The sequence below is a fragment of the Coregonus clupeaformis genome, unplaced genomic scaffold, assembly GCF_020615455.1.
Source record: "Coregonus clupeaformis isolate EN_2021a unplaced genomic scaffold, ASM2061545v1 scaf1717, whole genome shotgun sequence".
Classification (NCBI taxonomy): Eukaryota; Metazoa; Chordata; class Actinopteri; order Salmoniformes; family Salmonidae; genus Coregonus; species Coregonus clupeaformis.
In genome coordinates this window covers 93,114-113,135 of record NW_025535171.1, presented here as the reverse complement: position 1 = coordinate 113,135, position 20,022 = coordinate 93,114, and the positions used below count along the sequence as shown (strand labels likewise).

General features: G+C 52.7%; 2 protein-coding genes across 3 annotated transcripts in view; one reads left to right on the top strand and one right to left on the bottom strand.

Annotated features, from left to right (window-relative positions):
- Positions 1-12,575: 12,575 nt before the first annotated feature.
- Positions 12,576-14,477, top strand: LOC123487478 (proline-rich extensin-like protein EPR1; the record flags this gene model as incomplete). The annotated part of the gene is made up of 1 exon (XM_045218673.1): positions 12,576-14,477. A coding segment is annotated over one exon (1,902 nt), but the record flags the coding sequence as incomplete, so codon positions are not given.
- Positions 14,478-17,486: 3,009 nt separating this feature from the next.
- LOC121578313 (protein FAM53B) overlaps positions 17,487-20,022 on the bottom strand; it is a 42,355-nt gene continuing 39,819 nt past the window's right edge. For both annotated transcript variants that reach the window (XM_045218669.1, XM_045218670.1), the window contains exon 4: positions 17,487-17,938. In XM_045218669.1, coding sequence (XP_045074604.1) covers positions 17,597-17,938 — 342 coding nt within the window. In that variant the 3' untranslated portion in view covers positions 17,487-17,596. The remainder of the gene's footprint in view (positions 17,939-20,022) is intronic.

Here is a 20,022-nt window from a genome sequence, read left to right as displayed (position 1 = left end):
TCACTCCCTCCCCACCGACCATATGATTGTGCCATCAACCTGTTCCCTGGAGCTGTCTACCCCAAGGGAAGGTTATACAGTATCTCCCGCCCTGAACGTGAGGCTTTGGAGACCTACATCAAGGAGTCCCTAGCTGCTGGTCTCGTTCGTCCCTCGTCATCACCCCTGGGGGCAGGATTCTTCTTTGTGGGTAAGAAGGATGGCTCTCTTCGACCGTGTATTGATTATCGGGGGTTGAATGACATCACGGTCAAGAACAAGTATCCCCTGCCCTTGATGAGTTCTGCCTTCGACTCCTTACAGGGTGCTACGGTGTTCACCAAGCTAGACCTACGCAATGCGTATCACATGGTCCCGATCAGAGAGGGAGATGAGTGGTTGACGGGTTTCAATACACCGATGGGTCACTTGAGTATCAGGTGATGCCGTTTGGACTGACCAATGCTCCAGCGGTATTCCAGAGTATGGTGAACAACGTCCTGAGAGATATGATCGGTCTCTTTGTGTTTGTTTACCTGGATGACATTCTGATCTTCTCGAAGGAACCTTCCGACCACGTCCAGCATGTCCGGCAGGTTCTGCAGCGATTGTTGGAGAATCGCCTGTTCGTGAAGGCCGAGAAGTGCGAGTTTCACGCCCACACGACATCCTTTCTCGGGTACATCATCTCCAGGGGAGAGATTAGGATGGACCAGGAGAAGGTTAGAGCGGTTCTGGAATGGGCCCAGCCCGGTACGAGATTGCAGCTCCAGAGATTTTTGGGGTTTGCGAATTTCTACCGCAGATTCATCCGGGATTACAGCCGTGTGGCCGCTCCGTTAACGGCCTTGACTTCCAGTATCAGGAGCTTCAAGTGGAATCCGGAGGCGGATCGAGCGTTTCTGGATTTGAAGAGGCGATTCACCAACGCACCGATTCTCTCTCAACCGGACACGGCCCGTCCAGTTCGTCGTTGAAGTGGACGCGTCTGATGTGGGAGTTGGCGCCATCCTGTCGCAGCGATGCTCCACGGACAGTAAACTCCATCCCTGCGCCTACTACTCTCGTCGCCTTTCGCCTGCGGAGAGGAATTACGATGTGGGTAACCGGGAGCTTCTCGCGGTGAAACTTGCCTTGGAGGAGTGGCGCCACTGGTTGGAGGGGGGTGGAGCAGCCGTTTATTGTCTGGACTGACCACAAGAATCTTGCTTACGTGCAATCGGCTAGACGTCTCAACTCCCGTCCAGGCCAGGTGGTCGTTGTTTTTCGGACGATTCAATTTTTCCCTGACGTTCCGACCTGGATCTAAGAACGGCAAGGCGGACGCCTTGTCTCGGATGTTCTCCAAGACGGAGGAGAGTGGGTCCAAGACCGAGACAATTCTCCCCCGGAACTGCGTCGTGGGAGCTGTTAGGTGGAAGATTGAGGAGGAGGTGATGGCGGCTCTTCGGACGCAGCCCGGTCCCCGTAACGGTCCACCCGGTCGGTTGTTTGTGCCTGAGTCGGTTCGTCCTGCGGTCCTCAAATGGTCCCACGCCAGCAAGATGGCTTGTCACCCTGGCGTGGCTCGGACGATGGCGTTTCTTCGCAGACGTTTTGGTGGCCTGCCATGGCCGAGGATACTCGGGGTTATGTTGCTGCCTGTCCAGTGTGTGCGCAGAATAAGAGTACCAATCGGCCCAGCTCTGGACTACTTCACCCCCCTTCCTATTCCCGGCGACCATGGTCGCATCTGGCCCCTGGACTTTGTCACTGGGTTGCCCGGCTTCTGAGGGGAACACGGTCGTTCTGACTATCGTGGACAGATTCAGCAAGTTCGCCCACTTTGTGCCAATTGCCAAGCTTCCCTCTGCCTCGGAGACGTCCGAGATCCTGGTTAGGGAGGTTTTCAGGGTCCACGGGTTGCCCAGTGATATCGTTTCCGACCGTGGCCCTCAGTTTACCTCTGCTGTCTGGAAGTCCTTCTGTTTGGCCATTGGAGCTACAGTCAGTCTCACATCTGGTTTTCACCCCCAATCTAATGGTCAGGCGGAGAGAGCCAACCAGAAGATGGAATCCACGCTACGCTGCCTGGCCTCTTCCAACCCCACCTCCTGGGTCTCTCAGTTGCCTTGGGTTGAGTATGCCCACAATACTCTCCCTACATCTGCCACTGGGATGTCTCCCTTCCAGTGCCTGTATGGCTACCAACCTCCCTTGTTCCCTTCTCAGGAGAAGGAGCTCTCAGTGCCTTCTGTTCAGGCCCATATTCGTCGTTGCCACCGGACCTGGCATCGGGCCAGAAAGGCACTCCTTAGAGTTTCGGACCGGTATCAGCTCCAGGCGAATCGTCGCCGGATCCCCGCTCCCACCTACACCATCGGAGATAGGGTCTGGTTGGCCACACGGGATCTTCCTTTACGGACTGAGTCTAGGAGGTTGTTACCGAAGTTCATTGGTCCGTTTGTGGTGGAGAAGGTGATCAATCCGGTGGCAGTTCGACTCAAACTCCCGAGGACGCTCAGAGTCCATCCCACCTTTCATGTCTCCTGCCTCAAGCCTGTTTTCCTCAGTCCTCTGTTGCCTCCTCCGCCTCCTCCTCCTCCTCCTCGGATGATCGGAGGTGGTCCTGCCTACACGGTGCGACGCATCATGGATTCCAGACGGCGGGGCCGGGGTTTCCAGTATCTCGTGGACTGGGAGGGGTATGGTCCTGAAGAGAGGAGTTGGATTCCGCGGCGACAGATCCTAGATGCTGACCTCATCCGTGACTTCTACCGCCTCCATCCTGGCGCTCCGGGAGTCCGCCCGGTGGCGTTCGGTCGGAGGGGGGGTACTGTAACGATCCCGGCAGTCTGAGTCGGGTCCTGTCTGTGGACTAGTTTTTCTGCTCGTGATCTCCAGTTTCCCGAGGGTTCTGGAACGCTCCGGGGAGCTCTCTTGATTTCCGCACCTGCATCCCATCAGCAATCTGCACACCTGGTCCTGATCATCACCCTTCTTAGGCTCTGGCCTAACATCCATTCCCTGCCGGATCGTTAGCCATGAACAGTAGGTTTACCAGAGTATCAGTCTTAGAGCCTCTAGCGGTAGTTTTGTTGTTTTTGCACCTTGTTGGTTTGTTGTTTACTTACCTCCGTTTTGTTCCATCTGCAGTCACTCGTCCGGAGCCTTCATCCAACCTCTGCCTGGTGGTCGGCGGCTGCCGAGCCATGACGGGATCAACCACTGCACCCCCAACAACTAATCAACGCCGCCCGCTCTGTTTCCTGGATTATTCAGCATCACTCTTGAATTTGTAAATAAACACTCACCTTCGTTTCAACTTACCTTGTCCTGGTCTGCTTCTGGGTTCTGGCTTTGTAACTCGTGACATGAACGGTGTTAAGCGGGCGGGTGTTAAGAAGCGCGGTTTTGGCGGGTCATGTTTCGGAGGTCGCATGACTCGACCTTTGCCTCCTGCGCCCGTTGGGGAGTTGCAGCGATGAGACAAGATCGTAATATCACAAATAACGTAATAATATAATAATAACGTAACGTAATCACATAATAATAACAATAAATTAAATTAAATTAAAGCTGATCCTCTGCAACAGAACAAGACTGGATTTGATGTCTTAAGATGCAGCGTTAGACTTCGTTGGAGGAAATTGAAGAACACTCTTCTCACAGAGAAGCGGAGTGTGGTGAGAGAGACTAGAGTTTAAGTGAATTCAAGTTGAGAATCCAGAGCATCCCAAACATGCTCAATGGGTGACATGTCTGGTGAGTATGCAGGCCATGGAAGAACTGGGACATTTTCAGTTTCCAGGAATTGTGTACAGATCCTTGCAACATGGGGCCGTGCATTATCATGCTGAAACATGAGGTGATGAATGGCAAGACAATGGGGCCTCAGGATCTCGTCACAGTATCTCTGTGCATTCAAATTGCCATCGATAAAATGCATTTGTGTTCATTGTCCGTAGTTTATGACTGCCCATACCATAACCCCACCACCACCATGGGGCACTCTGTTCACAACGTTGACATCAGCAAACCACTCGCCCACACAACGCCATACACGCCGTCTGCCATCTGCCCGGTACAGTTGAAACCGGGATTCATCCGTGAAGAGAACACTTCTCCAGCGTGCCAGTGGCCATCAAAGGTGAGCATTTGCAGTCAGGTCAAGACCCTGGTGGGGACGACGAGCACGCAGATGAGCCTCCCTGACACGGTTTCTGACAGTTTGTGCAGAAATTCTTTGGTTGTGCAAACCCACAGTTTCATCAGCTGTGCAGGTGGCTGGTCTAAGACGATCCCGCAGGTGAAGAAGCCAGATTTGGAGGTCCTGGGCTGGCATGGTTACACGTGGTCTGCGTTTGTGAGGCCAGTTGGACATCCTGCCAAATTCTCTAAAACGACTTTGTCGTGGTAGAGAAATTAACATTAAATTCTCTGGTAACAGCTCTGGTAGACATTCCTGCAGTCAGCATGCCAATTGCACGCTCCCTCAAAATTTGAGACATCTGTGGCATTGCGTTGTGTGACAAAACTGCACATTTTAGTGGCCTTTTATTGTCCCCAGCACAAGGTGCACCTTTGTAATGATCATGCTGTTTAATCAGCTTCTTGATAGGCCACACCTGTCAGGTGGATGGATTATCTTTACAAAGGAGAAATGCTCACTGTAAACAAATGTATGCACAACATTTGAGAGAAATAAGCTTTTTGTGTGTATGGAACATTTCTGGGATATTTCATTTCAGCTCCTGAAACATTGGACCATGTTGTGTTTCTATTTTCGTTCAGTGTAGAATAGTAGAATGGACATGAACCTTCTGATGATGGGATAAAAGGTCAGGTAGTTAGCCATGGTTTGCAAGTGCTGTGATAAGATTGTGTAAAACAATGAACGTGATGAATGTATTTGCACCTTATGTTTGTTAGCTAGCTAGCTAGCTAGCTAGCCAGTTTTAGAGAGGATGATTCAGTATTTTTTTCAAATTAACTGCCAATATGTCAACATTCCATTCAAACAATGCAGTCAATCCACACCTATACACTGGCTGAAATCAGTTGATAGAACTTAGACAAGTTGTAAATGCAACAAGTACTGACTGATCATATAATAGCCCTCACAGCTTTCCAAGAATCTGAGACGTCTATGGTTTGTTTACATAAACTCAGCAAAAAAAAGAAACATCCTCTCACTGTCAACTGCGTTTATTTTCAGCAAACTTAACATGTGAAAATATTTGTATGAACATAACAAGATTCAACAACAGACATAAACTGAACAAGTTCCACAGACATGTGACTAACAGAAATGTAATAATGTGTCCCTGAACAAAGGAGGAGGGGGGTCAAAATCAAAAGTAACAGTCAGTATCTGGTGTGGCCACCAGCTGCATTAAGTACTGCTGTGCATCTCCTCCATACGGACTGCACCAGATTTGCCAGTTTTTGCTGTGAGATGTTACCCCACTCTTCCACCAAGGCACCTGCAAGTTCCCAGACATTTCTGGGGGCAATGGCCCTAGCCCTCACCCGCCGATCCAACAGGTCCCAGACGTGCTCAATGGGATTGAGATCCGGGCTCTTCGCTGGCCATAGCAGAACACTGACATTCCTGTCTTGCAGGAAATCACGCACAGAACGAGCAGTATGGCTGGTGGCATTGTCATGCTGGAGGGTCATATCAGGATGAGCCTGCAGGAAGGGTACCACATGAAGGAGGAGGATGTCTTCCCTGTAAGGCACAGCGTTGAGATTGACTGCAATGACAACAAGCTTAGTCCGATGGTGTGACACACCGCCCCAGACCATGACGGACCCTCCACCTCCAAATCGATCCCGCTCCAGAGTACAGGCCTTGGTATAACGCTTATTCCTTCGACAATAAACGCGAATTTGACCAAAACCGCGACTTGTCAGTTAAGAGCACTTTTTGCCAGTCCTGTCTGGTCCAGCGATGGTGGGTTTGTGCCCATAGGCGACGTTGTTGCCGGTGATGTCTGGTGAGGACCTGCCTTACAACAGGCCTACAAGCCCTCAGTCCAGCCTCTCTCAGCCTATTGTGGACAGTCTGAGCACTGATGGAGGGATTGTGCGTTCCTGGTGTAACTCGGGCAGTTGTTGTTGCCATCCTGTACCTGTCCCGCAGGTGTGATGTTCGGATGTACCGATCCTGTGCAGGTGTTGTTACACGTGGTCTGCCACTGCGAGGACGATCAGCTGTCCGTCCTGTCTCCCTGTAGCGCTGTCTTAGGCGTCTCACAGTACGGACATTGCAATTTATTGCCCTGGCCACATCTGCAGTCCTCATGCCTCCTTGCAGCATGCCTAAGGCACGTTCACGCTGATGAGCAGGGACCCTGGGCATCTTTCTTTTCGTGTTTTTCAGAGTCAGTAGAAAGGCCTCTTTAGTGTCCTAAGTTTTCATTTCATAACTGTGACCTTAATTGCCTACCGTCTGTAAGCTGTTAGTGTCTTAACAACTGTTCCACAGGTGCATGTTCATTAATTGTTTATGGTTCATTGAACAAGCATGGGAAACAGTGTTTAAACCCTTTACAATGAAGATCTGTGAAGTTATTTGGATTTTTACAAATTATCTTTGAAAGACAGGGTCCTGAAAAAGGGACGTTTCTTTTTTTGCTGAGTTTATGTTGTAGAGGCTATTTATACAGAAAATTGGTATAAAACCCGTAAAACTATATTTATAATTGACTATATTTTAGGTTGACTATAATTCTATGACATCACAGGCCTTTCTTTTATATTCCTGTATAATTATAAATCAGGAAATGCCTCTACTGCCGTTCATTCCATTAGACTGGTTTGGATTCCTCCCTGACCAAAATGGCTGTCATTTTCACCCCATTCTGGAACATTGAGGGTTTAAGACATAGCCCCTCTAGTAATTTAATAAGATCTCGACGGTTCAATGACTTAGCTACTACGCTACCTACATAATGGCAACATCCGACAGACCTCCGAGGTGTAGTGGTCCTCTGTAGCTCAGCTGGTAGAGCACGGCGCTTGTAACGCCAAGGTAGTGGGTTCGATCCCCGGGACCACCCATACACAAAAATGTATGCACGCATGACTGTAAGTCGCTTTGGATAAAAGCGTCTGCTAAATGGCATATTATGGGCGGCAGGTAGCTTAGTGGTTAAGAGCGTTGTGCCAGTAATCGAAAGGTCGCTGGTTCTAATCCCCGAGCCGACTAGGTGAAAAATCTGTCGATGTGTCCTTGAGCAAGGCACTTAACCCTAATTGCTCCTGTAAGTCGCTCTGGATAAGAGCGTCTGCTAAATGACCTAAATGCAAATGTCAAATGTAGCCAAGGCCACGGTAATGTAATGTGTGTGTACACCATAACGCCTGGGAACCCAGGAAACAAGCAACACACACTAGAGTAAAGTTTCACAAGAAAAGCCTCAGTATTGCATTTACTCAACTGGAAATGTTCTGTGGCCTTAGCGGAGACCCAAGGGAGTGGTTCTCAGCTTCAACCACACGAGAACCTTCCTCTGGAGGTAGTTGGCAGTACTTCGCAGTAGGCTTATCTCAGCTCAGTGGAACTTACAACAACCAGGGCCTGCTGCTTTCAGTCTCAAATGTGTGCCTGTGGTGTGTGTGTGTGTGTGCCTGTGGTGTGTGTGTGTGTGTGTGTGTGTGTGTGTGTGTGTGTGTGTGTGTGCCTGTGGTGTGTGTGTGTGTGTGTGTGTGTGTGTGTGTGTGTGCGCCTGTGGTGTGTGTGTGTGTGTGTGTGTGTGTGTGTCCTGTGGTGTGTGTGTGTGTGCCTGTGGTGTGTGTGTGTGTGTGTGTGTGTGGTGTGTGTGGTGTGTGTGTGTGTGTGTGTGTGTGTGCCTGTGGTGTGTGCGTGTTATATGTGTTACTTAGGCCCAGCTCTCTGGAAGTTAGAGAAACTAAACAGGGCTTAATGCTTTCAGCCTCAAATGCTGATGTTTGTGGTGTGCTTTGTGTCTGTGTCTGTGTTTACGACTTTACATAACTAGTGGTGACGTGTGTGTGTGTGTTACATTGAGGAGGAGTGTGTGAGTGTGTGAGATACATAAACAAGCTGACTAGTGGTGACGTGTGTGTGTGTGTGTGTGTGAGTGTAAGATACATAAACAAGCTGGTGACGTGTGTGTGTGTGTGTGTGTGTATGTGTTACATTTAGGAGGATTGTGCTGTGTATGATCAATGAAGTGGAAGAACAGCACATGAGAATATAATGAACATGTTTATGTCCGAGCTGGTTAGAGGTCCCAGCCCTGCACAGGACACAACACCCCCTCCTGTAGTCCTATCTAACCCCAGACCCTCCTGTAGTCCTATCTAACCCCAGAACAGACCCTCCTGTAGTCCTATATAACCCCAGAACAGACCCTCCTGTAGTCCTATCTAACCCCAGAACAGACCCTCCTGTAGTCCTATCTAACCCCAGAACAGACCCTCCTGTAGTCCTATCTAACCCCAGAACAGAACCTCCTGTAGTCCTATCTAACCCCAGAACAGAACCTCCTGTAGTCCTATCTAACCCCAGAACAGACCCTCCTGTAGTCCTATCTAACCCCAGAACCTCCTGTAGTCCTATCTAACCCCAGACCCTCCTGTAGTCCTATCTAACCCCAGAACAGACCCTCCTGTAGTCCTATCTAACCCCAGAACAGTCCCTCCTGTAGTCCTATCTAACCCCAGAACAGACCCTCCTGTAGTCCTATCTAACCCCAGAACCTCCTGTAGTCCTATATAACCCCAGAACAGACCCTCCTGTAGTCCTATCTAACCCCAGAACAGACCCTCCTGTAGTCCTATCTAACCCCAGACCCTCCTGTAGTCCTATCTAACCCCAGAACAGACCCTCCTGTAGTCCTATCTAACCCCAGAACAGACCCTCCTGTAGTCCTATCTAACCCCAGAACAGACCCTCCTGTAGTCCTATCTAACCCCAGAACAGACCCTCCTGTAGTCCTATCTAACCCCAGAACAGACCCTCCTGTAGTCCTATCTAACCCCAGAACAGACCCTCCTGTAGTCCTATCTAACCCCAGAACAGACCCTCCTGTAGTCCTATCTAACCCCAGAACAGACCCTCCTGTAGTCCTATCTAACCCCAGAACACAGACTCCTTTCATTTCTGTCACTATGCTGATTAAAGGCTGTTGGTCGAACAGGGATGATGTGTGTGTCTCTCTGAACAGCACGTTTCCAAGGTCATGTTTGGTCCACTGGTTTCCTTCTGAACTCATTACCCCAACGAGGTTTACTCAGTCAAAACAAGCCTCATTGTACAGAACAGCCAAGCTCTCTCTCTGACAAGGCCACGTTTGAAAACTTCACTGTGCAAGTGGACAGATTCCTCTCAGGCGATAACATAATCAAATCCATGAAAGAAATACCATTCGTCCCTACGCCCTTTTAGTTAAAGTCTCCCATTATTCTGTGTTGTATGTGACATGCCCGGGGTATAGCGTGTCAACCGGTGGTGAAGTTAGCTGCTTGGCGTATTAGAGAAATGTTCTAACAGCTGCACCGCAGGCTGAGACTCATGTATTCATGAGAAGGATGAGTGAAGGACGTTGTGGCACCAAGTCTGGACTGGAGGCAGGGAGAGACGAGGCCCAAAGCCACGGCTGGTGACACACAGCTGTAGGAGTGAAGAAAAACTGACCCGGGAATCACTTAGTCAGCCATCGAGAGCTGGGAGGAGAGACAGAGAAACAGAGAGAGACCCGGGAATCACTTAGTCAGCCATCGAGAGCTGGGAGGAGAGACAGAGTAACAGAGAGAGACCCGGGAATCACTTAGTCAGCCATCGAGAGCTGGGAGGAGAGACAGAGAAACAGAGAGAGACCCGGGAATCACTTAGTCAGCCATCGAGAGCTGGGAGGAGAGACAGAGAAACAGAGAGAGACCCGGGAATCACTTAGTCAGCCATCGAGAGCTGGGAGGAGAGACAGAGAGAGACCCAGGAATCACTTAGTCAGCCATCAAGAGCTGGTAGGAGAGACGGAGAAACAGAGAGAGACCCAGGAATCACTTAGTCAGCCATCAAGAGCTGGGAGGAGAGACAGAGAAACAGAGAGAGACCCGGGAATCACTTAGTCATCCATCGAGAGCTGGTAGGAGAGACAGAGAAACAGAGAGAGACCCGGGAATCACTTAGTCAGCCATCAAGAGCTGGTAGGAGAGACAGAGAAACAGAGAGAGACCCAGGAATCACTTAGTCAGCCATCGAGAGCTGGTAGGAGAGACAGAGAAACAGAGAGAGACCCGGGAATCACTTAGTCAGCCATCAAGAGCTGGTAGGAGAGACAGAGAAACAGAGAGAGACCCGGGAATCACTTAGTCAGCCATCAAGAGCTGGTAGGAGAGACAGAGAAACAGAGAGAGACCCGGGAATCACTTAGTCAGCCATCGAGAGCTGGTAGGAGAAACAGAGAGACAGAGAGAGACCCAGGAATCATACTATCAGTCACACCAGGATGGAGGAGACAGAGAGAGACACCCCCCCTCACAACACACACCAGAGACCCACTGGACACAGACGTCAGTTCAATGTCTACTTTTGATTTACATTTGGTTGAGTTCTCAACTAACGTGAATTCAACGTGAAACCAACTAAACATTTCACCATGTAATTAGATTTTGGTTAAAAGTTTGGTTAAAAATAAGACCAAATGCCCTTACATCGAATCCAATCAGTTTTCCAAATCCAATCAGTTTTCCACATTGATTCAACGTCAAATGAGAGCCCAGTGGGGAGGGAGGGAGGGAGGGGAGACAGGACTAGAGAGCCCAGTGGGGAGGGAGGGAGGGAGGGAGGGAGGGAGGGGAGACAGGACTAGAGAGCCCAGTGGGGAGGGAGGGAGGGAGGGAGGGAGGGGAGACAGGACTAGAGAGCCCAGTGGGGAGGGGAGGGAGGGAGGGAGGGAGGGGAGACAGGACTAGAGAGCCCAGTGGGGAGGGAGGGAGGGAGGGAGGGGGGAGACAGGACTAGAGAGCCCAGTGGGGAGGGAGGGAGGGAGGGAGGGAGGGGAGACAGGACTAGAGAGCCCAGTGGGGAGGGAGGGAGGGAGGGAGACAGGACTAGAGAGCCCAGTGGGGAGGGAGGGAGGGAGGGAGGGGAGACAGGACTAGAGAGCCCAGTGGGGAGGGAGGGAGGGGAGACAGGACTAGAGAGCCCAGTGGGGGAGGGAGGGAGGGAGGGAGGGAGGGGAGACAGGACTAGAGAGCCCAGTGGGGAGGGAGGGAGGGAGGGGAGACAGGACTAGAGAGCCCAGTGGGGAGGGAGGGAGGGAGGGAGGGAGGGGAGACAGGACTAGAGAGCCCAGTGGGGAGGGAGGGAGGGAGGGAGGGAGGGGAGACAGGACTAGAGAGCCCAGTGGGGAGGGAGGGAGGGAGGGGAGACAGGACTAGAGAGCCCAGTGGGGAGGGAGGGAGGGGAGACAGGACTAGAGAGCCCAGTGGGGAGGGAGGGAGGGAGGGAGGGAGGGGAGACAGGACTAGAGAGCCCAGTGGGGGAGGGAGGGAGGGAGGGAGGGAGGGGAGACAGGACTAGAGAGCCCAGTGGGGAGGGAGGGAGGGAGGGAGGGGAGACAGGACTAGAGAGCCCAGTGGGGAGGGAGGGAAGGAGGGGAGACAGGACTAGAGAGCCCAGTGGGGAGGGAGGGAGGGAGGGAGGGGAGACAGGACTAGAGAGCCCAGTGGGGAGGGGAGGGAAGGAGGGGGAGACAGGACTAGAGAGCCCAGTGGGGAGGGAGGGAGGGAGGGAGGGAGGGAGGGGAGACAGGACTAGAGAGCCCAGTGGGGAGGGAGGGAGGGAGGGAGGGAGGGGAGACAGGACTAGAGAGAGAAAAGCAGCACCAGTAGTCCTGACACATGACCCACATTACAACCTTCTGCCTCCCCTCCCCTCCCCTGTCCTCTCCTCCCCTCCCCTCCCCTCCCCTCCCCTCCCCTCCCCTCCCCTGTCCTCTCCTCCCCTCCCCTCCCCTCCCCTCCCACGTCACTGCTGCTCTTCAGATAAAAAGCCCCTTTGTTTCCCAGGAGGGAGGGAGGGAGGTCTCTAGGGTGAACTGCCACCATGCAACCCGCCGTTTAACAGGGAAAAGAGGACTTCCCACCCTGTCATCCCCCCACCCTGGCCTGTCATCCCCCCACCCTGTCCTGTCATCCCCCCACCCTGGCCTGTCATCCCCCCACCCTGGCCTGTCATCCCCCCACCCTGGCCTGTCATCCCCCCACCCTGGCCTGTCATCCCCCCACCCTGGCCTGTCATCCCCCCACCCTGGCCTGTCATCCCCCCACCCTGCCTGTCATCCCCCCACCCTGTCATCCCCCCATCCTGGCCTGTCATCCCCCCACCCTGTCATCCCCCACCCTGGCCTGTCATCCCCCACCCTGTCATCCCCCACCCTGGCCTGTCATCCCCCACCCTGTCATCCCCCACCCTGGCCTGTCATCCCCCCCACCCTGTCATCCCCCCACCCTGTCATCCCCCACCCTGGCCTGTCATCCCCCACCCTGTCATCCCCCACCCTGTCATCCCCCCCACCCTGGCCTGTCATCCCCCCACCCTGGCCTGTCATCCCCCACCCTGTCATCCCCCACCCTAGCCTGTCATCCCCCCACCCTGGCCTGTCATCCCCCACCCTGTCATCCCCCACCCTGGCCTGTCATCCCCCACCCTGTCATCCCCCACCCTGGCCTGTCATCCCCCCACCCTGTCATCCCCCCACCCTGGCCTGTCATCCCCCCACCCTGTCATCCCCCCCCACCCTGGCCTGTCATCCCCCCCACCCTGGCCTGTCATCCCCCCACCCTGGCCTGTCATCCCCCCACCCTGGCCTGTCATCCCCCCACCCTGGCCTGTCATCCCCCACCCTGTCATCCCCCCACCCTGTCATCCCCCCACCCTGTCATCCCCCCACCCTGGCCTGTCATCCCCCCACCCTGGCCTGTCATCCCCCCACCCTGGCCTGTCATCCCCCCACCCTGTCATCCCCCCACCCTGGCCTGTCATCCCCCCCACCCTGTCATCCCCCCCACCCTGGCCTGTCATCCCCCCACCCTGGCCTGTCATCCCCCACCCTGTCCTGTCATCCCCCACCCTGTCATCCCCCCACCCTGGCCTGTCATCCCCCCCCACCCTGGCCTGTCATCCCCCCACCCTGTCATCCCCCCCCCTGGCCTGTCATCCCCCCACCCTGGCCTGTCATCCCCCCACCCTGTCATCCCCCCACCCTGGCTGTCATCCCCCACCCTGGCCTGTCATCCCCCCCACCCTGGCCTGTCATCCCCCCCACCCTGTCATCCCCCACCCTGGCCTGTCATCCCCCCACCCTGGCCTGTCATCCCCCCACCCTGTCATCCCCCACCCTGTCATCCCCCCTGGCCTGTCATCCCCCCACCCTGGCCTGTCATCCCCCCCACTCCTGTCATCCCCCCACCCTGTCATCCCCCCACCCTGTCATCCCCCCACCCTGGCCTGTCATCCCCCCCACCCTGGCCTGTCATCCCCCCACCCTGGCCTGTCATCCCCCCACCCTGTCATCCCCCCACCCTGTCATCCCCCCCACCCTGGCCTGTCATCCCCCCACCCTGGCCTGTCATCCCCCCCCACCCTGTCATCCCCCCACCCTGGCCTGTCATCCCCCACCCTGTCATCCCCCCCACCCTGTCATCCCCCCACCCTGGCCTGTCATCCCCCACCCTGGCCTGTCATCCCCCCCACCCTGTCATCCCCCCACCCTGGCCTGTCATCCCCCCACCCTGGCCTGTCACCCCCCCCCCTGGCCTGTCATCCCCCCACCCTGTCATCCCCCCCACCCTGTCATCCCCCCACCCTGGCCTGTCATCCCCCACCCTGGCCTGTCACCCCCCACCCTGTCATCCCCCCACCCTGTCATCCCCCCCACCCTGGCCTGTCATCCCCCACCCTGGCCTGTCATCCCCCACCCTGGCCTGTCATCCCCCCACCCTGTCATCCCCCCACCCTGGCCTGTCATCCCCCACCCTGGCCTGTCATCCCCCACCCTGTCATCCCCCACCCTGTCATCCCCCCACCCTGGCCTGTCATCCCCCCACCCTGGCCTGTCATCCCCCCACCCTGGCCTGTCATCCCCCCCACCCTGTCATCCCCCCCCACCCTGTCATCCCCCCCACCCTGGCCTGTCATCCCCCCACCCTGGCCTGTCATCCCCCCACCCTGGCCTGTCATCCCCCACCCTGTCATCCCCCACCCTGGCCTGTCATCCCCCACCCTGTCATCCCCCCACCCTGTCATCCCCCACCCTGGCCTGTCATCCCCCCACCCTGGCCTGTCATCCCCCCACCCTGGCCTGTCATCCCCCACCCTGTCATCCCCCCACCCTGGCCTGTCATCCCCCACCCTGTCATCCCCCCATCCTGGCCTGTCATCCCCCCACCCTGGCCTGTCATCCCCCACCCTGTCATCCCCCCTGGCCTGTCATCCCCCCACCCTGTCATCCCCCCACCCTGTCATCCCCCCACCCTGACCTGTCATCCCCCCACCCTGTCATCCCTCCCCATCCTGGTCTGTCATCCCCCCAAAAAAAAATATCAAATACCCCCACCAACGAATAAGGCTTTTGAATGTTTTGATAAAAATGTATAATTCGTATATCTGAAGACAGTAGATTAACATGATTTACAAAACAAACATTTAAACAACTATGTTTATTCGTATAGAAATGTTCATGTTTTACATACATAGCTTTGTACTAACAAATTGTTAAAAAATAAAGAATAACACTGAATAGCATCATCACCAAGTTTCTCTCAGATGAATGAGCAGAGTAGATTTCATTTCAATGTTATTGTGTGACATGTTCATTGATATACTCTGTGTGTGTGTGTGTGTTTATGTGTGTGTGTGTGTGTGTGTGTGTGTGTGTGTGTGTGTGTATGTGTGTATGTGTGTGTGTGTGTGTGTGTGTGTGTGTGTGTGTGTTTGTGTGTTGCAGACCTACTATTTGAAATAATTTCAAATACTTGAACTTGGCTTGACGGAGCCGCCTGTTGCAATTTAACCAGGAGAATAGCCCCACACTGCAAACCCCTCCCAATCTTGCAGTCCAGGCAGGCCTAAAGCAAACAATAATAAAAAAAAAAAAAGTGTTTGAAAGATTTCAAATAGTATTTGAACCCAGGTCTGGTGTGCTGTGTGTGAAATTAAATTTTCCGCATTAAAAAGATAGCGGAAGGAATCTACAGACAGACGGACGGTCTCAAAGTCCTCTCCATCACCGTCTCTCTATTAACGTACTGTGGGGAGGAAGCGTCCATGAGAAACAACAGGGCCCGATCCCAGATGGACTCTAGACACGACGTCCTATACACTTGTGGAGATCTGAGAGGAGCCTATCAGAGGGCAGTGGGTGGAGCTATTACCAGATTGATTGCACCTGTCAAATCTTCTCACATCCCCACAAGTGCAGAGGGTCTAGGGGTCCATTTGGGATTGGGCCAACAACATCCACTAGTCCTAGTGCAGAGGGTCTAGGGGTCCATTTGGGATTGGGCCAACAACATCCACTAGTCCTAGTGCAGAGGGTCTAGGGGGTCCATTTGGGATTGGGCCAACAACATCCACTAGTCCTAGTGCAGAGGGTCTAGGGGTCCATTTGGGATTGGGCCAACAACATCCACTAGTCCTAGTGCAGAGGGTCTAGGGGTCCATTTGGGATTGGGCCAACAACATCCACTAGTCCTAGTGCAGAGGGTCTAGGGGTCCATTTGGGATTGGGCCAACAACATCCACTAGTCCTAGTGCAGAGGGTCTAGGGGTCCATTTGGGATTGGGCCAACAACATCCACTAGTCCTAGTGCAGAGGGTCTAGGGGTCCATTTGGGATTGGGCCAACAACATCCACTAGTCCTAGTGCAGAGGGTCTAGGGGTCCATTTGGGATTGGGCCAACAACATCCACTAGTCCTAGTGCAGAGGGTCTAGGGGTCCATTTGGGATTGGGCCAACAACATCCACTAGTCCTAGTGCAGAGGGTCTAGGGGTCCATTTGGGATTGGGCCAACAACATCCACTAGTCCTAGTGCAGAGGGTCTAGGGGTCCATTTGGGATTGGGCCAACAACATCCACTAGTCCTAGTGCAGAGGGTCTAGGGGTCCATTTGGGATTGGGCCAACAACATCCACTAGTCCTAGTGCAGAGGGTCTAGGGGTCCATTTGGGATTGGGCCAACAACATCCACTAGTCCTAGTGCAGAGAATTTATACAAACCAGCTGTGTATTCTGTTCATACCCAGTACATCATAATACAAAACCAGCTGTGTATTCTGTTCATACCCAGTACATCATAATACAAAACCAGCTGTGTATTCTGTTCATACCCAGTACATCATAATACAAAACCAGCTGTGTATTCTGTTCATCCCCAGTACATCATAATACAAAACCAGCTGTGTATTCTGTTCATACCCAGCAGATCATAATACAAAACCAGCTGTGTATTCTGTTCATACCCAGCAGATCATAATACAAAACCAGCTGTGTATTCTGTTCATACCCAGCACATCATAATACAAAACCAGCTGTGTATTCTGTTCATACCCAGCACATCATAATACAAAACCAGCTGTGTATTCTGTTCATACCCAGCACATCATAATACAAAACCAGCTGTGTATTCTGTTCATACCCAGCACATCATAATACAAAACCAGCTGTGTATTCTGTTCATACCCAGCACATCATAATACAAAACCAGCTGTGTATTCTGTTCATACCCAGTACATCATAATACAAAACCAGCTGTGTATTCTGTTCATACCCAGCACATCATAATACAAAACCAGCTGTGTATTCTGTTCATACCCAGCACATCATAATACAAAACCAGCTGTGTATTCTGTTCATACCCAGTACATCATAATACAAAACCAGCTGTGTATTCTGTTCATACCCAGTACATCATAATACAAAACCAGCTGTGTATTCTGTTCATACCCAGTACATCATAATACAAAACCAGCTGTGTATTCTGTTCATACCCAGTACATCATAATACAAAACCAGCTGTGTATTCTGTTCATACCCAGTACATCATAATACAAAACCAGCTGTGTATTCTGTTCATACCCAGCACATCATTATAGTTAAGGTATTCAGGCTAAGAGATAAATGCATTAAGATACCCCATACAGACAACAACAGAGACCCTCCTTCACTCTTCACTCCCAGAGACGTGACCGGGTCGGCGCCGTCAGTGTATCCTATTCTCTGAAACACGGGGTGAGTCCACAACGACACCCTATTCCATATCTAGTGCACTCCTTTCGCTCTAGTCAAATGTAGTGCACTATAAAGGGGCGAGGGTGGCATTTCAGACGCAGGCAGAGACAGGACACAACACAGTGAGAGGACTAAACACATCTCACCACAAGGCCTTTAACATGTCAATGTCTCTCTTCAGTCCACAGGGTTCAGTCAGGGCAGGAGCCTAGCTTAGCAGGGTTTACCTACTGTACACCCCTTTCACAGTCCCCTTTCGCCTGAGGGTGGTAAGTATAGTTCACGGTCATGTTAAAATCGGGAAAATATGAATGTAACATTTTTCAGTATTTTCTTCCGTTTGGTGCCTTGTGAACACGACCCGGTTCAGTTCCTCTCGATCTGATCGATGTCCAGATCTCCTCCCAGCTGATACACATCCTTCCTGGTGCCAGTGGCTGCCCCTGCTGTCACGTCATCGCAGACCGCGGAGCTCAGCCAATCCAGCTCCTCGATGGAGGTGGCTGGATCCTCCTCCCCAGAGACACTAGTGATGACTCCGCCCTCTTTGGAGCTGGCGGTTGGATCGTCCAATCCCTGATTGCCTGCAGAGGCGAAGTCAGTCTCACATTGGTCAGTGGTCCTCTGAGGGGGCGGGCCCTGGGTTGATTGATAGCTGGTGTCCCCAGTGATCCCAGGGCAGCTGAGGCTTTGGAAATTCCGACGTTTCTGTGGATAAAAAAATAAACACGTTTTTTGTTTAGTATATTTATTTTACTAAAGCAAACAGGGACGGGGGTAGAGCAGAGAGAGGGCTCCACAACTTACAGCATACTGAACAGCCATACTCAGTCAGTTTGGTTTCCATGGAGATGGAATATTTGGCATCTTGGCATTTTCCTTGGTCTGCAGTCCAGCACATGATAAAAGTCCTCTCTCCCTCAGTCTCGTTCTCCCCCTCTATCTCCTTTCTCTACGTCTCCCTACGTCCCTCTCCCTACGTCTCCTTCCGTCTCTCTATGTCTCTCTATGTCTCCCTCCCTCTCCCTCCCTCTCCGTCTCCCTCCCTCCCTCTCCCTCTACGTCTCCCTCCCTACGTCTCCCTCTCCCTCCCTACGTCTCCCTCCCTCTCCCTCCCTACGTCTCCCTCCCTCTCCCTCCCTACGTCTCCCTCCCTCTCCCTCCCTACGTCTCCCTCCCTACGTCTCCCTCTCCCTCCCTACGTCTCCCTCCCTACGTCTCCCTCCCTCTCCCTCCCTACGTCTCCCTCCCTCTCTCTCCAAGTCTCCCTCCCTACGTCTCCCTCCCTCCCTCTCCCTCCCTACGTCCCCCCTCTCCCTCTCTACGTCTCCCTCCCTCTCCCTACGTCTCCCTCCCTCTCTACGTCTCCCTCCCTCTCTCGTCTCCCTCCCTCTCCCTCTCTCCCTCTCCCTCCCTACGTCTCCCTCTCTACGACTCCCTCCCTCTCTACGTCTCCCTCCGTCTCCCTCCCTCTCCCTCCCTACGTCTCCCTCCCTCTCCCTCTCCCTCCCTCCCTCCCTCCCTACGTCTCCCTCCCTCTCCCTCCCTACGTCTCCCTCCCTCTCCCTCCCTCCCTCCCTCTCCCTCCCTCCCTACCTCTCCCTCCCTACGTCTCCCTCCCTCCCTCTACGTCTCCCGCCCATCTAAACAGTATGTTTTCTAGAATAATGTTGATGGCTATTTTAGAACATGCTATTACAAAGTATGTGAAGTATGAATGAAAACTAAAAAAATTGTTTGTTTTTTAGATAGTCATTCATTTCCATCCAAATAGGGCCTCTTTGAGACGGCTCTTGAACTATAACTACACCTGACTGCATTAAGCAGACAAAGCCGCAAAAACAGGTTACATCCTGAAACCTTTTCACTAAGCAACTACACATTTGTATCTATTAGGAGCACACCTCTCCATGTGTATACAGACCCTTATGTAGCCTCTCCATGTGTATACAGACCCTTATGTAGCCTCTCCATGTGTACACAGACCCTTATGTAGCCTCTCCATGTGTACACAGACCCTTATGTAGCCTCTCTGTGTGTACACAGACCCTTATGTAGCCTCTCCATGTGTATACAGACCCTTATGTAGCCTCTCCATGTGTATACAGACCCTTATGTAGCCTCTCCATGTGTATACAGACCCTTATGTAGCCTCTCCATGTGTACACATACCCTTATGTAGCCTCTCCATGTGTACACAGACCCTTATGTAGCCTCTCCATGTGTACACAGACCCTTATGTAGCCTCTCCATGTGTACACAGACCCTTATGTAGCCTCTCCATGTGTACACAGACCCTTATGTAGCCACCAAACCATTGAGAGAGTACAGACGACAGAGTCATCTAGGATTTCTTAGAAACAGACTAAAAGTAGCCGGCTGGGCTGATCACGGAACTCCCAGAACATGTGATGTTGTCGTGGTAACGACCGGCATGTTAACAGATACTTTTTGAAGCAAGCTGGGTGAACGGCTGCACTGATCGTTATCCTTTAGGTATCATGCTACGGCCTGACCTTTTGACCCTCTGGCTGTAGGATGACAAAGGCTGTACTGAATGTCTTGCAGTAGTAGTCCTATATAAGCCTGCTAATTGTCATGAATTACAACGACGTAAACCCACCCTATGAAACCAGCCTGCCCCATATACTAATTTCAGCAAATCAGATTGATGATTTTCCCTTTAACTAGTCTTCTAAATACTAGACTAGTAACCATTAACCAGGTTCCTAACTCCACCCCTTGCTTAGTTGGTAGAGCATGGCTCTTGCAACACCAGGATAGTGGGTTCA